This window comes from Aythya fuligula, chromosome 6 (assembly GCF_009819795.1).
Source record: "Aythya fuligula isolate bAytFul2 chromosome 6, bAytFul2.pri, whole genome shotgun sequence".
Lineage (NCBI taxonomy): Eukaryota > Metazoa > Chordata > Aves > Anseriformes > Anatidae > Aythya > Aythya fuligula.
Genome location: NC_045564.1, coordinates 22,025,267 through 22,047,052, shown reverse-complemented (window position 1 = coordinate 22,047,052; position 21,786 = coordinate 22,025,267). Strand labels below are relative to the sequence as shown.

At 35.9% G+C, this 21,786-nt stretch overlaps 1 protein-coding gene across 8 annotated transcripts in view; it reads left to right on the top strand.

The window, feature by feature from the left end:
• SLC4A10 (solute carrier family 4 member 10) overlaps window positions 1-21,786 on the top strand; it is a 155,825-nt gene that overhangs the window by 132,037 nt on the left and 2,002 nt on the right. For 5 of the 8 annotated variants that reach the window (XR_004253395.1, XM_032189822.1, XM_032189819.1 and 2 more), the window contains 10 exons: window positions 749-854; window positions 3,853-4,014; window positions 4,270-4,383; window positions 4,773-4,934; window positions 7,700-7,951; window positions 9,199-9,267; window positions 11,580-11,753; window positions 12,405-12,527; window positions 16,047-16,114; window positions 17,961-18,077. Coding sequence is in view for 6 of the 8 variants with exons in the window: in XM_032189822.1 (XP_032045713.1) it covers window positions 749-854; window positions 3,853-4,014; window positions 4,270-4,383; window positions 4,773-4,934; window positions 7,700-7,951; window positions 9,199-9,267; window positions 11,580-11,753; window positions 12,405-12,527; window positions 16,047-16,114; window positions 17,961-18,077 (1,347 nt within the window). In the remaining 2 variants the exon portion in view is untranslated. Of the gene's footprint in view, window positions 1-748; window positions 855-3,852; window positions 4,015-4,269; window positions 4,384-4,772; window positions 4,935-7,699; window positions 7,952-9,198; window positions 9,268-11,579; window positions 11,754-12,404; window positions 12,528-16,046; window positions 16,115-17,960; window positions 18,078-18,777; window positions 18,817-19,261; window positions 21,000-21,022; window positions 21,049-21,786 lie in introns of those variants that run through there. The other 3 variants (XR_004253396.1, XM_032189821.1, XM_032189823.1) reach the window with 3 other exon arrangements.

The following is a 21,786-nucleotide window of genomic DNA, read 5'->3' as shown; positions in this document are numbered from 1 at the left end:
AAGAGTATCCTGCAGATTTTGAAGTCTTTGTCAAAGAAAAAGCCTCCCACAGTTGCTTCAGAGGCTTTAAAGACTTAATTTTTGTTTTAAATTGCCTTTTTGAAGTATTGTCCTCCCACACTGCCTCTTCACCTTTATGTATGTTAGAATACACAATTTAGAATGAAAAGTATGCTTTTAAAGTAGCTGTGGGGAGAGGAAAAACAACAGACACAAAAGTTCCCAGAGCCTTTGGTGCTGGTGATCTTGCAGAGATCAGTTGACCAGGTGCTTTGTCCGTTTTTCGCGCTAAGGTGCTCTGGTAAAGAAAAAGAAACAGAATACAGACAGTTTGCATTTCAGAAACGTGTCAGCCCTGGAACTGTGCATAGTGTCTAATCCCATGTAGGGAAATACTGGTATAAGCTAGTGGAACAGGACTGGCACATTCTTAGTGTTAAAAACTCTGCTCAGGAGTATCAGTTGAATAGGAGGAAAACAGATGGAAAAACATGCTGTGGACAGTGGTTTAAATATGTCACGTTACGTACTATATATGCATATGCACCTCACAGCAAATTTTACTCTAGTAATAGCACTAGTTACTGAACTACAAATGGCTTTAAAGCATGCATTTACTGAATTCATTTAAACTAAGATTATATGGCAAAGTAGAGCACAATTTTAATGTGTCATAAAGTTGATAATTTGGATTTGTATCAGACACATCTTTTATTATTAAAGAAAAGATACTGTTTTGTCTTTTCAGATGCAATTGTGTGGAACCAGAACATCCTAGCAATAAAACCTTGCAGTACTGGCAGGACTACAATATATCTGCATCTGACGTGCCATGGGGGAACCTAACTGTGTCAGTAAGTGAAATATTGGAATTTAGTAAATAAAGGTATAAGCATAAATAAGCATTTTTTCTATTCTTAAGCAACATATGTATAGGAAAAATACTATGTTTTTTTCTGATCCTACTTGTTCAAATAAAGCATATAATATGCTTAACTGAACAAAAGTTAACATAGACTTTGTAGAATTCTCTCTTTTTGTAAACATTTTGGTAGATCATTATGCAGTCTTTGATAGTACACATTAAAGCAAGTATGTGCATTTTGTGCCCTGCTTTGGAAACTCCTTGACACGCTAGCACAAGAGTTTGACTGAGATTAAGTCTAAACATGTCAAATGATAACTGATTTGTCCTAAATTCTGCCAGATGGCAAAACCAAAGTTCCCTTGTGTAGAAAGACTCTAGAAGCATTTATTTCCCCTAAAACATTCTTCCAGCTGTTCAGGCTATAAAGGAAAGGAAAGGGAGAAATTCTGTATAGCTCCTGTTCAGTGGCCAAATTTCTCTTATCTAGGTCTTCAGTCTTATGGATTTCTTAGTTATGCAAATTATTTTACTGGGAGGAAGGACAGGAAAAATATACAGTTTGGGTTAGCTCACATGGGTAAGTTGTTTCTAAATGGTACACTTTCCCACATTTAAAGGATTTACTATTTTAGATTTTACTTCTTTGAAGCAACCTTTGCAACCTGATAAAAGTGGCATATTGTGATCTAGCCAACAGTTTTTCTCACAAAGATATAATTTCATTACAAAGCAAAAGAGAATTGAGTGATAAAGGCATAAAGCTAAAGGTTCAAAAAATAAACTAGAATTAACCCCATCGTAAGCACAACCAAATGAAGTGCTTAAAGCCCTATCTGTCTTGACCACCTCCCACAGATTTTTTCCTTCAAAAGCAGGAATGCAGAACTGGTGTCTTTCTATCATGAGTAAGCAAGAGCACTCTTCCATGGCTGTTAATGTCTTGATAGCAAGGACTGCTCCTCAACTCTGTTGGTGTAGCAACAGCAGAGAGAAAGTTGAGAACTGCTGGCCTGAGGGATTCCAGCAATCCAGAATGAATATTCTCAAAACTGCAGCACACTCAAAGAGCATCTGTGCAGGGGCAGACTCCTCCTCTCACTTTCTCAGATCTCTGACAGTGTTTTTCAGAGTACATTTGCAGCTGAGGAGATTTAAAATAACAGATTTTGTTTTAACTATAAATGTAAAAGACCAGCTGCATTATATAAAACCCTTCAAAACTTCTAAAAACCTTATTACCAAAATTTGAGTTTACATGCATAGCAATATAACTGGCCAACTTTTCCTGTGAATCCCTATAATTGTCAAAGAAATATCCAAGTTTTTTCATACTTCATGTGTTTATTTCTTGCAAGCATCATCAGGATACTTCAATTCTCCTATGCTATAGAAATGCAATAAAAGGTTATACCTAGTTGTCTATAAATATTTGGTCAGCCTTACCCCACTGTCTTTTCTGCTGCTCAGTTCTTTTTGTCGTTTCTTTTGTCTGATGTATGAGTTCTAAATTTTTGGAGATTTAGGTTGGTCAGGAAAGACAAACACTTCTTAAAAGCCCACAGTAAGACCCACTAAGAACATTATTTTTATTTATTTTTATTTATTTATTTTTTTTGCTGTCTAGGACAAACTAAGCATGATCTGAGTTTTTATTCTGATGGTGACAAAGTCCTTTCGGTAGGTGCGTAGGTGCCTCTTCTTACACAAGGAATGTGTGTTATGCCAATGTCAATGTCTAGCTCAGGCCAGGATAAGTCTTTGATTTCATGTTCCAAAATCCTGAAAATTTCCTGCTAAGTATTTCCTGAAATATTTTTTCCCAGCTAACATCAATTTCATCAGTCAAAAGTACATCACATTTATCCTAGATATTATAAGAGGGAAAAAAAAAAAAGAAAAAAAAAAAAAAGAAAAAAGTTTTCCACTCCTTTGTCTCATGGCCTTTGAATAGAAATGTTTTTTTTTTTTGTTTTGTTTTGTTTTGTTTTGTTTTGTTTTTTGTTTGTTTGTTTTTCAAGCTAGCCTTTGTTCAAAGACAAAGTTTCTCATAACATGGCAAGCCGCAGTATTGTGATGTGCATTTGATGAGCCAATGACCCAGTTCATTTGAAACAAAGAGATCCTGATTTGTCAGGATATGGCTGTATGGAATCTCTGATTCTGGATGCTGTGTTTTTTTGTCTTAATGTACATGGAGGGTTTGGGGAAGGAGAAGGAAAGGATTGCAAGTCCAGAGCTTGTAGCTCCTATTTTTCTAGCTACACCCTATTTCACTGCTTGTTAAGAAGTCTTGTTAAGACAAAGAAGTATGATTTTTAACAGCTAAGGATGCTACTGCAGAATAATCAGACACGTTTTCTACTGCACAGTTGATCTTAAATTATATTGGAAAAAATAATGCAGATTTTGGGTTCTGATACGTTTTACCTGATCACATTTTAAAGCAAAAGATAATTTGTGGAATGTGCCGCCCCCGTGTGGTATTAAATGTATTGGTCTCCTTTTAGATTAATACTGTACATTCCAAGTAGCTTTTTCCTTGCTTGACCTGCGAAGTTAAAACAAAAGTCAATTCTTGAGAATGAAGCAGGAATTCAGGAGCAGCCTTTCTCTTGGTTGTTTTCAAACTTTCCTTTATTGGAAGGAATTAGGAAGAGCAAACCTGTATTTGAAACAGAAAATAAATGTGTTCAGTTTGAAATAAATCTGCTTTTAAATTAATGACTTTCTTTATGGTATATTTTAATGACTTTATCATGTAATAGTTGTTAAAAAGGTGATTCTTTTGAGCGTTCGAGACTTTTCCACATAGACCATATAGAAATACTTGTAGTCTTACTTTTTCAATGAATAACTACCTAAAAATGACTTTACTATTTCTGTTAATACCATCTAGATTGCTTGCAATTTAGGAAAGTAATTGGAAAGAAAGTATCAGCATAAGCATACTTTTCAGAACAATACTACTTTGTTCTCCCTGATAGGAATGTAAAAAGTTTCATGGAGAGTTTGTTGGACGAGCCTGTGGTCATCATGGCCCTTACGTTCCAGATGTCCTCTTCTGGTCTGTCATCTTATTCTTTTCTACAGTAACTCTGTCATCCACACTGAAGCAGTTCAAAACTAGTCGATACTTCCCAACAAAGGTGTGTGCCATTTGTTTAATTCAAAAGTTGTCATTAGTCGTGTGTAAGCATGAATGCCATCTGCACTGCAAATTCAGTTTGCTGCTGGTAAAATGGACACTGTGTCTGTTCTCTGTTAAAAAATTGTACCAGAATAAATATGATTTTAGCTGTAAGCAAAAAATGTCTTGAAACTCTGAAAAGAAATGAGTCCTAATAGATCCTAAATGACATGAGTGCTTTTGTTAAAGTTGTCGTTTCTCTTGATAATCATAGGTGCGATCTGTTGTCAGCGATTTTGCTGTCTTTCTCACTATTTTGTCCATGGTTTTAATTGACTATGCCATTGGGATTCCATCACCAAAACTTCAGGTTCCAAATGCTTTTAAGGTAATTTGTTGATTAGTTGCACTGCCTTACTATTTTAATAAAATAGTGCACTATAGTAGTTTTATTATGTATTCGTAGTCAGGGAGTAGTGATACTATTAAGAATTTGTTGTGCTCACCATATGCTATAAAACTGTTCTGATCAGTGGCCTGTGTAGTTGGGTGGGTCTCTTTCCAAATATAACCAAGTCTGCAGTACCCTAGATGCTTTTATTATATATAGCTTCTCTTTTTGATATTATAGGAAGTTTAGCATTTTTTTCTGTCATCTTGTATAGGGAGATAATTTATTAATTTTAAAGGAAATTGTATCCTAGAAATGTTTTTGTGTGTGTTCTTGTGTAGATAATCCTTGGATATCCTTAGTCATGCATGACTTTCTTTTTGTAGCCCACAAGAGATGATCGTGGATGGTTTATTACTCCTTTGGGGCCTAATCCTTGGTGGACAGTCATTGCAGCTGTAATTCCAGCCCTGCTTTGTACTATCCTTATCTTTATGGACCAGCAGATCACAGCTGTCATTATAAATCGAAAAGAACACAAACTAAAGGTATTCAGTCAAATAGTTCATTTTATTGTCATTTCCTGCTTCAGGTTATGTAATTTTATCTACTTATGTATTTTTATCTACTCGAGGATGCTAATTTATTTTATACTATGTAGCACTGTTATTAAGCATTGTTATGCATTTTTCCATTAGTCTATGAAGTATCTATGACCTCTGTTCAGTGATTTGCTGCCTTACAGAAGTCTTTACTACTGTGATTTGGTACAGAGATTCTGAATCAATAAAATGCTATCCTCTATACTTTATTTGGAAGATACCAATTCACCAAAAAAAAAAAGAAGGAAGTTAATCATTTCCTTCATCACTGTTATATTACCCCTTTAAAAGACAGTGTTTGCCTACTGGACTGGACTTTGAAAAATCAGGGGTTATTTTGCATTACAAGATTTTTTTTCCTCTCTTCATCTTTCTCTGCACTTCTACCCATCTATTTTTTCATATGTCCTCCCTCTTAAAGAATGGAGGAGAATAAGACTGAACTTTAGAGGCACAATGGGTTCTTAAAACAACATAGGACAACTTCCTGCTCTTCTCTAACACTTTAGTTGCCTACAGATGGAGAGAGAAAAAGGGACATCACCCCTCTGAAAAACTGTTGGGCAAAATCTAGCAGCAGGTTTCTGTACATGTATATGCAGCGAGCTTAGGCTTTTTTTTTGACATACTTTTAATAAGCAGCAATCCAAACCCAAGTTGCTTTAGCAAATGCATTTGCAACCTTCACTCTGCACTGCCTCTTCTTGGATGATTGTGACATTTGATATGTTCTTTTTTTGCCCTCTTTGTCAGCCTGGCTCTTCATGTCAATCCATAGCATTGCATGTGGTTAACTTGACAGATGCAGGAATTTGCTGCCAAGCTTTGGAATGTGTTTTTTCAGCACTGGCATCTGGGAGTCAGATGGTCCTCCTGGCTGCCCCCTTGTCTTGCTGCGTTTTAGTTTTGCTGGGGTCTGGTGTAGCATCACCTGTTGCTATGCTTCCTTTTCTTCCCATATGTCAGGTTCCTCAGATCATGTATGAATGTGAGGAAATGCTCTCGGATTCTGTATGCATTAGCAGATACATTCCTCATAAATGTGTCAGAAGGTAAAAAAAGGTGTCTCTGTTAGGATTTAGAATTAAACTCTTTCTTTGAGTGCATTGTGCATGTAACTAATATCTTTGTTTGACACGTCTCTGAGCTTGTCAAGATGTGTCTTGGAGATAAGACTCACGAGTGCTTTTGGGGAGTGAGGGAAGGCCGCTAGAGTTGGTTCTTTTCATTTTCTGTATTTTATATGAATTCCCCTTTTCAAATAAAGTAAGTAAATAAGATGGCATTTTCATTTTGATGTGGCTTGCATTTTCATAAACCCAGACACTTCCCGTTTTAGAAATTAAAGTTGTCTTCAGAAAGATATGACTTGTTTGCTTCCAGCTCGTTCTTCCCCTCTTTTTTTATACTTCCCATAGCAAATTCTAAATAGTGCACATTTCAGCTTTTGGCAGTCTCTGTAACAAACCCTTCCAAGTTTAGTTTAGTTACTTTTTTTATGTCAAAAGGCATTTGCATGGGTTTACAGGCAAAATTATGGTTCAACATATTCATTGTTTGCATGAACATCACTGCTTCATCAGACCATGACATTGGATTTGTTGCCATATTGAGGAGGTAACTCACTACCTGACTTTTTTAAGGAAAAATAGCTTGATTTGTTGCTTGCAGCTACATAGTATTCCTGGATACTTACTAAAATAGAAAAAGAAATATTCCTTCTATCTATGCTAGCAAACATTTATATGAGTAAGCTTGATGAAGATCATTGGTCGTTTTCAAATATGTAGGCTTTTAAATGTGCCTGAGGTCTGACCAAAATGTTGTGTGTTGTGTCCACAACTACAAAAGCAAAGCATAATGCTGGTAAATTGACAAAGTATTTAACTGCTACAGAGATGGTCCAAAACCAAGGGTTTTATACTGGCTTCCCATATGAATGCTTATTATATTACTTCTCAATATTGAATAGGGAAACCAGCAAAACAGCACTTGGTGATGATTATGATTATTTTGTAGTTTAATGTATAGCTTAATTTCTCTTAATATCTACCTGCCTGTTCTTAGATTAGATGGAAGTACATTAGGGAACACTTATTACTATGGTGTTTGCCATCTATAAAGACTTTACATGTATTGATGTAGTTTTCTGGCCATTTAGGGCATAAACTGATTTTGTAAATGTTAACTGGAGAAGTTTTATATAGGAAAGAATCAAAATTCATGTTTTACCTTCTCTATAGGGGTGGATGGATGATCTATTAAGATTAGTGCTATGGCAAGTTGGTAGTGCAGTTGGATGTTCTGTACACTAGCATTTGTTGTCATTGAGAGAAGAGATTTACTTAAAACAGAAAAATGTCAGTATTTTCCATTGTCTTACTATTATTGCATCTACAAGCATAAAAACTATTTGTTGCCCATTATTGTGGCACCAAATTATTTTGGATTTATGATATATACACTTAAAACAGAAGTGAGTCTAATAAAATTAATCATACCAAGCGAACGGTAGGAATTCCCCTTAGATAACCAGTTTGCCACCACTACTGACCCAGCCTAGATACCACATAAAAGACAATGTAGCAATTTTCTGCTACAAATCACGTAATTTGTAATTGTCTCTAGTTGTTCATTAGGAATGCCTGCCAATCTTCTTATTTCAGATGTCATTTTGTAACTTCTTGCTGTCATTGCATTTTTTTTTGCAGAAAGGATGTGGATACCATCTTGACTTGCTCATGGTGGCAGTCATGCTTGGAGTGTGCTCTATTATGGGACTGCCATGGTTTGTTGCAGCCACTGTTCTCTCTATTTCCCACGTGAATAGCTTAAAACTGGAATCAGAGTGTTCTGCTCCAGGGGAACAGCCAAAATTTCTTGGAATCCGGGAGCAAAGAGTCACAGGGCTCATGATTTTTATCCTGATGGGCTCATCTGTCTTTTTGACAAGTATTCTGAAGGTAATTTGGGGGAAATATGGAAAAGCTAAATAATAGTGCAGTACACGGAACGTTTCACTGCTGTTACTATATTATTTAAAGACTGCCCTTTCCAGGCACGTTACTAACTATAATAATTTTTGCACAGTGATAATCTAGAGTGAAATTTTAATTTCATCTAATAAAATCACTAGGAAAATCTAACATTTTAAAGTCAGAAACCTTGTAATGTAATCCAGTCTTGCTGAAGTCAGAGTGAATTCTGCCATTCACCTATGGTGTATCATTGTCAGGAACCAGTCTTGCTCAGTTACACAAATAAGTAAATGTATTTAGATAATTTAAGAACATTTTGTGAATTCTGGATTATTAAAAATACCTTTATAGTTGCAGGAGACTTTTTGTGGTTAATTCTTGGCAATGAACACAAAAATTCTTATGCTGCCAGCATGCTCTGCACTGCTCACCAGTGTCCTGAAACTGGGTGTCTAGTCATATGCTTATGTAATACCATCTATATGCGTAATACTGTTTATAAGAATTGTCAGGCCTCAGTGAAATCAGTAAGAGTCCATTCACTGCCTTCAGTAAGATTAGAATTTAGACTTGCTGTTGTCACAGTGAAGGCAATAAGCCCTTAGAACTTGAAAATCCCAGTAGTGTTTTATTACGTACATCATAAAAACTTACCTTTGTTGAAACCAAACTGAACATGTTTTATGCATTTAGTATTTAAAACAAATACTTATCTATGGAAATATCCTGTAACCTACACACTTTATACTTAGAGCCTGAATATTTACTGTGTTCTCTTACAGTGTCATTCCATGAAAGTCATTCACCTTTTATAAATGCTTATAGCACAGAACATTTCCTTCAGCAACATGAAACATTTTGTGTGTATCTTGAATAGCTCTTTGAGGATTATAGTTTTACTATTCAGATACTTTCTCCTGAGCAGTCTTTTAAGTAAAAAAAAAAATTAAGTATGAACCAAACACATTTTTCTTGTAGTTCTGTTAATTTTAATAGTGAATAATGTACGTTGTCCTCAGAACTGGCCATGAGAGAAAAATAAAACTGTAAAGACAGATTCTTCTTTTGCTTTGTGATCCGAGTAGCATTATTAATTTGTAATTGAGTGAATCTGAGTTTACAACTTGTCTGATTAATGCAGGCATATGGCACTTTGAATTTCAACTGTTTAGCATTTAATATTGTTAAATGGTATTTAATATACTCTTCCCTTTCTCTGCTTATTTATGCAGTTTATTCCTATGCCAGTACTTTATGGAGTATTTCTTTACATGGGTGCTTCATCTCTAAAGGGAATTCAGGTAAAATGGATATAAGTAGAGTATGTTACTGATGATGCTTTCATTTAAATGTGCAGCTAATTTTATTATATTATTTTATTCTCTTTTGTATATAATCTTAAAGGGACGTTGCCAGCCTTAAATTCTTGAAAGTGACTCACTTAAAAAGGAAAATGAATTCCCTCTAAATATAGAGTATTTCCTTTAGGTAATGTGCTCCATTTTTTCTTTTTTAAGGTGCTTATTTTTCTCTTCTCCCTTGGTATGTCAAGGGAATTTTGGTTGTGCCTAAAATCTGAGTAAGAACTATCAAGATCTCTTCCGTCTCTCCTGCCTACTCATTCACTTGCTTGCCTACTTCCTTTTTAGCTTCCAACTTAGTGCTTTGTAGCGGCGCACTTGATCTTGAACTTGTCTATATGAGGCTTTTGGCTAACTGCCATAAAACTGATATAGGTGAGATTCTGAAGATATTTCCTGTGCACGTAAATGCCCCAGGTAGGGAGGTGGAACCACAGCAAGACCTGTGCTACTTAATTTCTGGTCTCAGGTATGTAGGGCAGGCCTAGAGAAAGGGCAGCATACCTGTGGTGGCCTTGAGTATGAGCCTCTGGCATGAGACAGGCACTTCTGCAGTCAGGTAATGATATTGTATGAACCATTTCTGCTGGCCTACAGCAGTATTAAATGGCACAGTATTAAATCCTTTAGCCCATCTGACACAAACACACTTGAAATTTCAAGTGTGCCTTTGTTTGTTACTGAAAGTTGAGCTGTTGATACACATTCAAAGACCATTGAGAAAGATCACATGGCAAAAGCACAAGTTGTACTGTGCAAGAGGTTGTTGAATAAAAAGAATAAAGAAAATGCCCGATTTTTTTCTTTATTTAAATTTTCAATTGTGAGTTTAAAATTACCTTTTTAACCTATTATTCATAGACAAAACTGACAACATATCTTGCTTTTTGATTAGTATTGTCTATTCAGAGACTCTTCTTTTATAACTTTGCCTAGGTCTTATTTGGGTTGAAATTCTAAAAAGTGTAGTTTGGCTTTCACTGAGGTTTATAGATAAACTTAATGTGGTTCAGCTGTATCTCAGAACTATGGGCAAGTACTCTATTGAGAAATATATTTAAGATATGCTAAAATCTGGCTATCTCTACTTGGAAAAGTGCATTCCCCCTCATTTTCTTCCTCCCCCAGGTTGGGACAAGGAATTGAGATTTGAAAAGATGGCTTTTGTGGGAGGATGTGCCTTTTGCTGTTTCTGTGAAAAAGAAATCTGCTCAAATCTGGCCAAATTATAACCCTTTAAAAATGCAGTTTTACATGCACAGTAAAAATTCCTGAAACTTAAAATTCCTAAAGATTGTGTGAATACAGCATGGCTCATTCCCCCAGGGAGAGATGGTGCATCACCATCATCACTGAGCTATGCTAGCTGACATGAAGTTTTGGGTCAGCATGGAGACAAGCAAGTTGGAAAAACAAGAACCTCTCTTATATATTCCTAATGGTATTGTAGCTGACTTTCTGGCTTATCTTTTTTTTTTTTCTTTGATTTTTGTGAAGAAAGAGTGCAGTATGCAACAGAGAGCAGTTTGGGATAAAGTGTTTAGTGAAAAAAAATGGAGTTGCATCTACAGGAGATTAAGACTGAAAAGATCCCTCAATGATCAACATTTTGTCTGCTTAAGAATTGAGCAGGGCTCAATTCTTGGAAAACAAATTTTTGAGTGTGTAAGAAAGGCAGCGTAATGGTGCATATACCTAATGGGATCAGCAGGCTTCCATTCATTTTGATTCACAGTAGATTCATATCTACTTTGAATTCTATAACTTCTATAACTTTAAGAGTTCCTGACCTGAAATCCTATCAGTAAGTTTTTAAAGTAACTGTTTTCTTTCTGTGTAATGTATTGCAGAGTAATGAGCAGGATTATTCTTGTAGGGTGGCTATACAGAATGTAATTTAGTGGACACTGGTACCTCAGCACGTCTACAATCTAAGGAGACAAATGCATAATAAAAGTGAAAGGAACCTGAGAAGTATGACTAACCAAGTAATTAAATTTTACCTAAATAATATGATTCTCATTCTTACTCAGATAACTTTGGCACAACCATAGAGAAGTTGAGTCTTTTACCACTGTTGGACTAGCACAGATTCATGGCTTACAGTTGTAACTGAAGTAGTCCCTGTGCACCTGAACTTGTGCAGTTTTTGCCTGATTCTTAGGTATTCGTGGTATCTATAGGTAGTGTATGAATAACTGTGTATTTTGATGCTTATTTCGATGCACACTTTAAAAAAAATTCTCTTACAGCTTTTTGACAGGATAAAGTTATTCTGGATGCCTGCAAAGCATCAGCCAGATTTTATTTATCTGAGGCATGTTCCTCTTAGAAAAGTCCATCTCTTCACTGTAATTCAGCTGAGTTGTCTTGTACTCCTGTGGATTATAAAGGTTTCAAGAGCTGCCATTGTCTTTCCCATGATGGTATGAAATATTTTTATTTCCACTAGAATTCCATTTACTTCTCACTTGTGGGTAATTATTATTGAATTAAAAAATAATAATTGTGGAGGGTAATTACAATATTGCTTCTCTTCAGTGTGTGAGGATAATTCACACTTTATAAGCAAAAGTTCTATGTATAAACTCTAGTTTGAATCTAGTTTGCACTTAGTTTATATCTGTGGATAGCCCTACTGTATATTTCATAGAGAAAATCATTCTGAATTTTTTAAAAATCAATTTGATGTTTTTGTTTAAGGTGTAGTGCGTAGTTGTTTTACTGAAAGAAAATTCACTCACTAAGGAAGATTGTTTATTGCATAGAGGAACTTTACTTATAGTTCCGTGTCTTGCTGGGAAAAAGAAAAATATTGTCTGCTGCTTAACTACTCTTGCCCTGATTATTTCACTTATTGAAAATAAAATTTATCTACTGAACCTCAGTCGTTGTTAAGTCATGCTCTGTCTGAACAAAGGAAGTACAGGTGTTGACATGTCCAAACTAAAATTCCAGGATAAAAGGATAAAATTACAGCTGTAAATTGTGGTCACTTTTGAAAGTGTTTCTCTACAAGTGTAAATATCAGTTTTACTTGTTTAATTTCCTAATTCTTTGAGTAAATGTCTTTACAGGTCCTAGCTTTGGTATTTGTCCGAAAACTCATGGATTTCTTTTTTACTAAACGGGAGCTCAGTTGGTTAGATGATTTGATGCCTGAGAGCAAGAAAAAGAAACTAGAAGATGCTGAGAAAGAGGTGGGTCATGGTTTAAAATCCATGGATTTTGTTGTGTCTTGGGGTGGGGCTTTGTTGTTGTTTTGAAACACAATATCAATATTTCCTTCAGACAATTAGATAAAGTTCTGTAATTAAAGTGTATTCAATGCAAAAAGTAGACTTGCTAACAGTGTCCACACTGCAATATTTTCATATTTTATATGTCATTTTAAGGTTTCAAATCTAATAGGCTAAGATGTAGAATCCCATGCTGCTATAATGTAGATAACATCATATCAACATCACTGTTGGGGATTCCTCCTGAGACCCACTCAGCTGATGGTGGAGCGATGAACTTGTCTGTAGGAAAGCCCTCGGGTACTTGCGGGTACTTTGATGCTTCGCTGGGACTGGTCTCACCCCTGCTGTAAATGTTGAGGAGAGCACTGCTGCATTTAAGTGTCAAGACATGTCCCAACTATTTCTGAGCCATACACAGGTTGCATGCCATCCACCTCTGCCCTCCCTGCTCATAACCCTGTAGCAGTATCAATCTGTTACACCCTGGACCAGAATTTCTCTTCTGCTACTGCAGAAACAATTTACTTTCACTTTCTAATGAAAAAAGGACATTGCTAACTCCTGTTAACCAAATATTTTAGTTACAGCCTGTGGCACAACCACCCAGGGCCATGACTCTTTCAGATCTGGACTCCTTATCTCCTTTCAAGGAATGTACATGAACAGAGGACAAATCCTTAGGCATTTCCACTTGGAACATTCCTGTAGTCTGATAGCGAAATGCTGATAACTACTTTATGAACGTAGTTTCCTAATCAGTTTTGCATCTGATAGTATTTCTCTGTAGCCTGTGCTTCATGAATAACTTATTTGAGTATCTCACAAAACTGTGGTAAAGTAACTTTATATGTAGGGGACTGAGGTCTTTCTCCTGTGTCACTGGTATTTATAGCTACCTGGTCAATGTTACAGGATATTAGTACCATGTCCCTAAGTCATGGGTCCAAATGAATGAAGGACGTCTTGACAGAGAAGCACTAACTGCAGGAGCAGTAAGAAGAATATGTCAGTGCCAGGTTATGAAATGTCAGTTGTGTGTCCTGCTCTATCACAGTTGAATGGTAGTTGCTGCAGTGGGAGGTGAAGGTGCAGACTGTGCCATGTAGTACTGGCAGGCTGTGGGCTTTTCAAGCAGGAGTGCTCTGGGAACAGTCAGGCAGACAAACCTCTAAGGTTCCCATGAAGACCTCTGCAAAGACCTGTGACCAGTGAGGCATAAGATTTTGGTAGTACAAGGGTACCGCAAGAACGAGACAATGTGAATGGGGTAAATCAGCAATTTATCCTCAGAGGTGCCATGAGGTATCTGAGACCAGTGAAATGATATGGGTAAGGATTCCCCCTGGTATGTCTATATGCAGAAATAGGACATGAGCTAATAAGTTGAACATATAACCATGAAAACTAGTTTTCTCTCCCTTTTGCATTCTTTTGTGACCCTTGACAACTCACTGCCTCAGCTGTAGCTTGGAGAACTATAACTTTACTTTTTTTGACATATGCACCATACTAATAGAGTACATTTTTGGAAAAAGTTTCTACCTAGGTGATAAGTATCATGATTATTATTTACTATTTAATATGTGTCTGTAAAACTACTAGGTTGAAGTTCAAATACATGGTTTGTTTTCTTCCCCCTTGAACTGAAGCAAACCAGTGTTGTTTCATCACAATATTCATCTGTCATAACAATTCACAGTAACCAAAAGAAACCAAGGTAGCTCAGTTCTTGTGGGTCTGGTTATTGGAAAGAATTATTTATTATCCTTATGTTTTGGTTATATGTCACTTTCCTTCCCGTGCTTGATAGGATTGCATCAGAAAACAAAACTGGGAAAATCTACTGGTGTTACTTTATTTCATTCACTGTCTATTTTGAGAGGCTATTTTTACATATTTTGGCATTTCTAAATATTTGGAGCTATTATTAAAACTGTTCAACTGTCAAAAACTTATGAAGCTGTGAAGCCTGGAAATGACAAAATTAACTAGTAATAAAACTTCTGACATGTAGCCTAAGGAATTAATCGGAGAGTTGCTATCACACGGCTTTTAAAAATAGAAGTATTCTACCCACAAGAATATTCAGAAATATAGTTGACAAGATCTGAAACTTATTTGATTGGATCCTAATTTCATCACTTAAGTTGTTTTTATATTTTTAGGCCATGTTTTTCTGAGGCCTTGTACATTTATAGTGGATATTGTATGTGCCTTTTTCTCATAAATCTTCCTTTATTAGCCACTTTGTTTTAAATCAATTATGGCTATCTGAGACGGGAATGAACAAAAAGAGACTTTTCCTATTTGGAGAAAAAAAAAAAAAAAAAAAAAAAGAATTTTTAAACATAGCTGTAATAGTGAAACATAGAGGACACTACAAAAATTCTGGCTCTTTCAGGTTATGCCAGCTTACCAGTGTGTGTGAGGCATGTGGGATGTTCAGTGCTATTCCAGAAAATGGCAAGCCTCTCTTTTTGGGAGAGTCACTGCCACGCTTTCCAGCAAACGTAAGGGTAAACTGTTACCAAGCCATCTAATAAAGGTGAAGAATAGGTCTCTGGCATCTGCCATGCTCACATGCACAGTGCGACAGTTTAGGGCAGGATTTGATGGTTACATCCATGTGATGGCACATTTAACTTCCTGGGAGCTGCCTTGCTACCCATGTAGCAATTTACCTTGTTCATGTGATTACAAGACCTGGGTGGGTTTATGTGGAAGTCTGTGGAATTACCTGCCCACATGGTTGCCTGTTATTTAGACTGTAAGCCACTGTTATTTGAGAGGTTTTGCTTCAGAGATAACCTCTTGTAAAGGCTGCTGCAGTTTTCCTGACGTAGTGGTGTTGGGAGCCTTGACAATCCTCTTTTGGCACATGCCTGCAGAGCCCTGGGGTGTTATGGTCTGAAAGACAAGAGACTTGCTTTCCTTTGCTCTTGCAAGCAGGACGTGGTCCTTGAGAGATGGTGTTTTGTTCTCCCTTCCTCCTAAGATAAAGATTTCCTGAAGTTGTCATTATGGGACAAAAAGACTTTTGGTAGATATATCTAATTCTCTCCACTCCCTGTCCTCAAAGAAGCCTTTTCCCTGTTTAAATGAAAATTAATGTTGGTGTCTTGTTTTACTGCTTTTCACTGCAATAAAACTTTTGTCAGCTTTAAAACTATGTGCACAAACTTAAACTTGGCTTCCCTAATTTTGGCATGTTAACATTGCTGTGTATATGTCCAGTTATGCATGATTTTTAAAAATACACCATACAGTTGCTCACTCAGTGTAACTAAGTGAATTGAAGATACAACTTTAAAATTTGAGGCAGTTTAATCACAAATATTTAAATTAAGGGTTGGAAAGTACGTTATTTCAAGAACTATTAATAAATACATAAAGAAAAGGGGGCAAAGGTTTAAAGTACATAAAATTTACTTTTCACAAGATCATACCCTGTTTCACATCTAAATTCCTTCTTCCTAGGAAGAGCAAAGTATGTTAGCAATGGAAGAGGAAGGGACTGTTCAGTTACCACTAGAAGGACATTACAGGTAAAATATACGTTTCCTCTTTTAGGTGAGTTGCAATTAAACAAATAAAATAAACATGCCACCGTATTTATATTTAATGCTCCCTGAATGTTAGGAGAATGCATGTCTGACAGTAGAGTACAGCCATGTGAACTGAACCATATACTGCAGCATTTAAAAAGCTTGGTCCCTTTCTAGTATTTCCATGTGATCTCACTGTCCTACATCGTTTTCCCTCAGAAAGGACTTGGGTCAGACCATTCATGACAAACCTCGGCTTCTGACAAGCACAGTGTGAAAGGAAGATGAAAACTTTCACTTGCTTGTGAAAGCAAGTCACTTCCTTCACTGTGATGCTAGCAGAGACCAGCAATGGTCTTGAACACACTCCAAAAAACTAGGATCTTAAACTATCATGTTTTAGAATGTTCTAATTAAGATCCTAGCAATGTGAGATAGTAAGTGAGTTAAGAGCTGTCTCGATGAGGCATAATTCAGGGATGGAACAACTGGAAAAGCATGAAAACCTATGTTATAGGTCATAATAACACACCTGGCCAGCCCATAAGGACTTACTCTCACTTACAGTTTTCAGAAAGTTCTTAATAAGGACATGACACGTCCGCTGATTGGAATCTCTGCAATAACACGATTTCATAGGAACACTATCTCAGAGTGCCCATCTTTTATATTTTAATATGAAGTTATCTTAACATATCCTAAGGCAAATAGATGCATTTTACTACCTGCGTGTCTGAAAAATCACAGCCTATTTCCTGTTTTTGATTCACCAGATTTCTAATGTTCTATTTTTTTCTTCTTCTGTCTATACCTTTTTGTTCCATTTTATATTAACAATATTTAATTTATCTCAAGCTGTGATCTTTATTAATCTATAGTGTGTTTACATAGGTAAACTTGCCTGAATAGTCTGTAAATTTCTGTACTGAAAGGGTTACAGGCCTACAGCGAAAAAGAACGAAGACATTGGTTGATAAAGTAGTCATCCCCCCCTCCCCAAATGTGGAAACAAGTTTAGTGAGGTCTTATGGACACTCAAACTATATATAAGCCAGGAAGTCAGGAATAATGTCACACCCATAAAACATTTAAGGCTTTGTTACTCTTGAGTGTGTAAATACATGTTTAGAGCAGTCCAGGTAAATCTAAGGGTGTAATGGCTACACAGTGCTGCTTAAAGCTACTGATTGCCTTGTTTAATCAGGGAATTTTTTTTTTAGATTGCTTGTATCTTTGACTTTCTCAAGGTTTTTGATTACTTTCAAATTGTTTTCAAAGCAGCTGGAATTTCAGAACATAAGTACCTTAATAACTGTTTGGAGCTCATAGGATTCTTGTTTAATCCAGCTATGCCAGTGGCACACTGTGACATCTTGGGCAAATATTTAATTTCACAGAAGAAAAGAGGGAGAGGGATTTGCACCCCATGCCTGTCAGTGTTCAAGAGCCAATTGAATATTACGCTTCATAATATGCTTCAACATTTGATTAGCCCTGAAGTCATCAGGCAGTTAGACTTGATCTTCGTAGGTCCCTTCCAACCGAACTACTCTAAATTCGAATTTTTTCTTTGTCTATTAGTTGTAAGTGACACAATATATTTTATTGATGTTACTGTGATTAATTGCTGTTGGAGGAGGAAAATACTGAAAAAAAAAATTGCTAAGATATATTAAAAGAATATTTCAGTAATTGTTAAGGATTCCTGAAGTTTAACATGATTTCTCAAATTATATTGTGCATTATTTTCATTGCTATCGGTTTTCAAGGGCTTATGTAGAGTTAATAAGTAACAAAGACTAATTGCATATTGTTTTATTGTGTATTTACTTTTATTCTTCCCTAGAGATGACCCATCTGTGATAAACATTTCTGATGAAATGGCAAAAACTGCTGTGTGGAAGACATTGTTGATATCCTCAGAGAATGCAAAAGAAAAGGAGTCAAGCTTTCCTTCTAAAAGGTTTTAATTTTTTTTTTCTCTACTACATTATGCTTTATATATTGGACTCAAGCCAATATTGGAACATTTTGCTAGGGATTAGAAAGATTTCTAGTATCTTGCAATTTTGATTTTTGAGGTTTCCTTTTACTTTAATTTTTTATAGTCAAAATATTCTAAGCTGAAAACACAAATTCACTGTGTATATTTGTAAAGAAAATCACAAATACTTGCATGGTACTTAGTTACACTACAGTGGAAAATGAAGTTGAGCATGCTTGATGCTTGTGTAATGAACCACCAGCCTACACCTGGATATTGCACAACAGCTGTTGTGTTTGTTCTGCCTGCTTTTAGTTTCTTCTCTTGAAAAATAAGTGGTCATTACTGCCCTGGAAATATCTTTATGAAGAGCCCAGTTCTCTGAATGCAATCTACCAATATTTGGAGTGAAAATAGTTTAAAGATTGCATTGCTTCGGGTCATTTTTTATGCCTATTTCAGCTGGACTCAAACCAGATAAATACCTTTAAAGTTTAATCCAGACAAACGTAAAATGAACCAATGATGTTTTGTCTGTACTAGAGAATTGTGATGGGGATAAGGAAATAGAAAATACAAGCACAGTGCTGTTGTAAAAAAGATTTTCCCGCGTTTCCATAAATTTTAAATGTAACGATACTTTCTACTTAATTGTTTCATATCACATTTTTGTCATAAGCTCCCCTTCCTAATCACTATAGAAGCTGATTCCCCAAAGGTAAGACCCAGTCCCACGAACTCTTCCTTTATTGTATTTTCCAATTCAAAGTGGTGTTGCCTATACAATTTGTGTTATTTTTGGGGAGACAGAATAAAAAGAAATTTCAGATAGGAATACAAACATGTTGACTTCAAAGCCTTTAATATTAAAATTTCATTTTTATTATATTAAAAGTAGAAAATGTATATGTAGCATATTTAAGTGCTAAAAATAATTTATTCTTAGCATATTCTTGTTAGTGATTTGGTGACACTTTAAAATTCAAAATTCTGTCCATTTCTAATTCTCACGTTCAAAATAAGTTCCATGTTTGAAATATCTAGTTATAGTTTTATGGTGAAGGGATGCATTGAAGGAAAAAAGATACTTTTTTTTTTTATTTTTAATTTTGTCACCCCAAAATGGCATGCTGCCTTTCAATGTTGTTCCTTTCTCTAAACAGCATAAACAAGATGAACAGTTGATGACCAGAACATCTTCATTTTAAACACCCAAGAAGCAAACCAATGTGATCATTTTACTGCTATTATAATGACAGTCAAAATAGCATTGTAGTTCTGATTTATCTTCCACCCTCCACATGGGATGAAAAGGATCCCATAACAGTGAAATCAGTCTGGTGCATGGGCAAAGGACGTACAGTATGATTTTCTTATCATATGTACCTCTGCTGCCCGGGCTGTGAAAATCGGGAGACAGAGAAGAAAGTGATATGGTACATTTACAGCCAGTGGGTATGCTGTAGTTTTAATTTTTTCTGGTAGATATTGCTTTCTTTGATAGTATGAATGATTATGTAGACATGTATTTTGTTTTAACCTGAAATTTTCAAAGATCCTTTGATCAACGAGCATCTGCAAAGACTGTGGCTCAGACAATATATGGGTAAAAGATGATTTGGCCTTTATGCTGCAGCAAAATAGCAGATACACCTTTGCTCACATCAACAAGGACTTAGGTGAAAAAGAACTAAGGGATCAGGGTTTTAGGTTAATACTAAACTACAAAGATCTCAGAGATCTTAGGTGAGAAGGGGTTATACAAACAACTTATCAGTATGATGTAAGGATCTGTCATAAGCCCCACCCCTGGCTCTTTGAAGTAGGGGGGAGAGACAAAGTGGTATGTGGTAATTTTTACATCACAGATTCATAACAGTATTAAGTCTCTGAAGGGTGGACTTGCATGAGATTTACTTACTTAGCTGTTACCTAACAATACAGGCACCTGAAATCTCCTTTAATACCTCAATTTTTCAATATCAAAGTGTCTAGGGAGCTAAAAGTCTGCTTTTGGGTATGGCCGTGTCTTGATAGAATTGATCACCAAGGCTGAAACATACCCTTCTTTGGTAATATGTAATTAAATATTCCTCTGTCTTTGTCTATAATACAAACCCTTCAGATAGTTTCAAAACACATGGAGAAAATCTGATCATATATAAACAGTGGTCCTAGCTGCTATTTTAAAAAAATATTGGAGAAAAAGCTATTATGTTGTAGCTGTCACAAATTCTCTTTTCTGCCTGAAGCTACTAAGCAAGTCTCATATCCCAAACCTTCTTTTTCATGCTTGTTAAAGTACTTAGTGGGCAGGGAGGAAGAGTGCTTAAATACTTTTACAGCTCCACCAGGTATGTGTTTTAGTAGTAAAAAATTGGACTTGTCTTTTTCTTTTTATTTTCCAAATTACTCTAGGCATTAATTAAAGCTCCCATCTGCAGGAGATGCAAAGCCTAAATAGAAGGAGACTTTCCTGGTATCAGTACACATAAAACCTCGCAATAATACAGACTTTAAGACACACTACGCATGCTTAGTGTTTGCTTTACTAAGCAAAGGTACTTTCTGCTGGCTGTACTGCTGCAATTTAAATTCACCCCCTAAGAATTTGTTTGCATACCCTTTGTGTGCAGGAAGTGTAGCATACCCAATCCTATCACTGTTCTACAGAAGGTGACAGATTTGGCAGTTGAAGTGGCAGAAGTTGGTATTCTTTAGCTATTTCCATTAACACCTCTGGAAGCTGCCATAGGCATAGAAGCAAGCTTTGGCTGAACTGAATTGTATCCTTAAAGCAATTTTTATGTGAAGAAAAATGTCGGATGATTGTAAAATTGTTCATGAATCACCTTAAGAATTTGAGAATTGATCATGCTTTCTTTTAGCCTTGTGTAACTCAGCCTATTTCTTATTCATTCTAGTTAAAGAATTATTCCCATGAAACCTGGTAGGTTATGTGCTTGGTACAGGTTTGTTCTCAGAAACATGTTTAGATACCCTGCCACTCACTCTTTGTTGAAGGCTTGATTTGCCTGTGTTGTGGAAGCCTCTTTGCATTTTTGTAGTGTGATTAAGACTCATTGCAACAATATGACTTTAAAAAAAAATTATTTATTTACGTTGTTGTAAATTAGGACCCTCTTCACAAAAATATATAAATAAATCTGCTTTGCACATGTATTGTTTTCTGTAGGCAAATCAACATTGTTTTAATTGGAAAAAAAGCAGAATCTAAATTTGAACTCTGCTTCAGAGTTCCTGGTAATATGGCTTTTATGGGATCTAACTTTCAGGCTTATTTAAAAAACAAACAAAACAACAACAACAAAGGAAACCCACTAAATTCCTTATATGTATACGTGAGCAAGTATACACTAAGCTGAGCTCCAAGGGGGGAGTATTGTCATCCCCCCTGCCCCTCTGCTACTGCCATTGCCTGCTCTCTCCAGTGAAAGCTGAAAGCCAAATATTACAGTTATAAATTGGCTTGCCCTTCTTTAGTCCTAAAACATTCCTTCCAAATGTATGTTGAGCAATGTAATACATGTTAAAAAAAAAAAAAAAAAAGTAATACTTACTGTAACCTCTTGTTTGTGCCATTAAGAAAATGCTGGTATTGTCTGGGAACTGTATGTTACCATTACTTAATTAACAGTTGTATTTGCCAAAAACAAAGAAGTGTCTA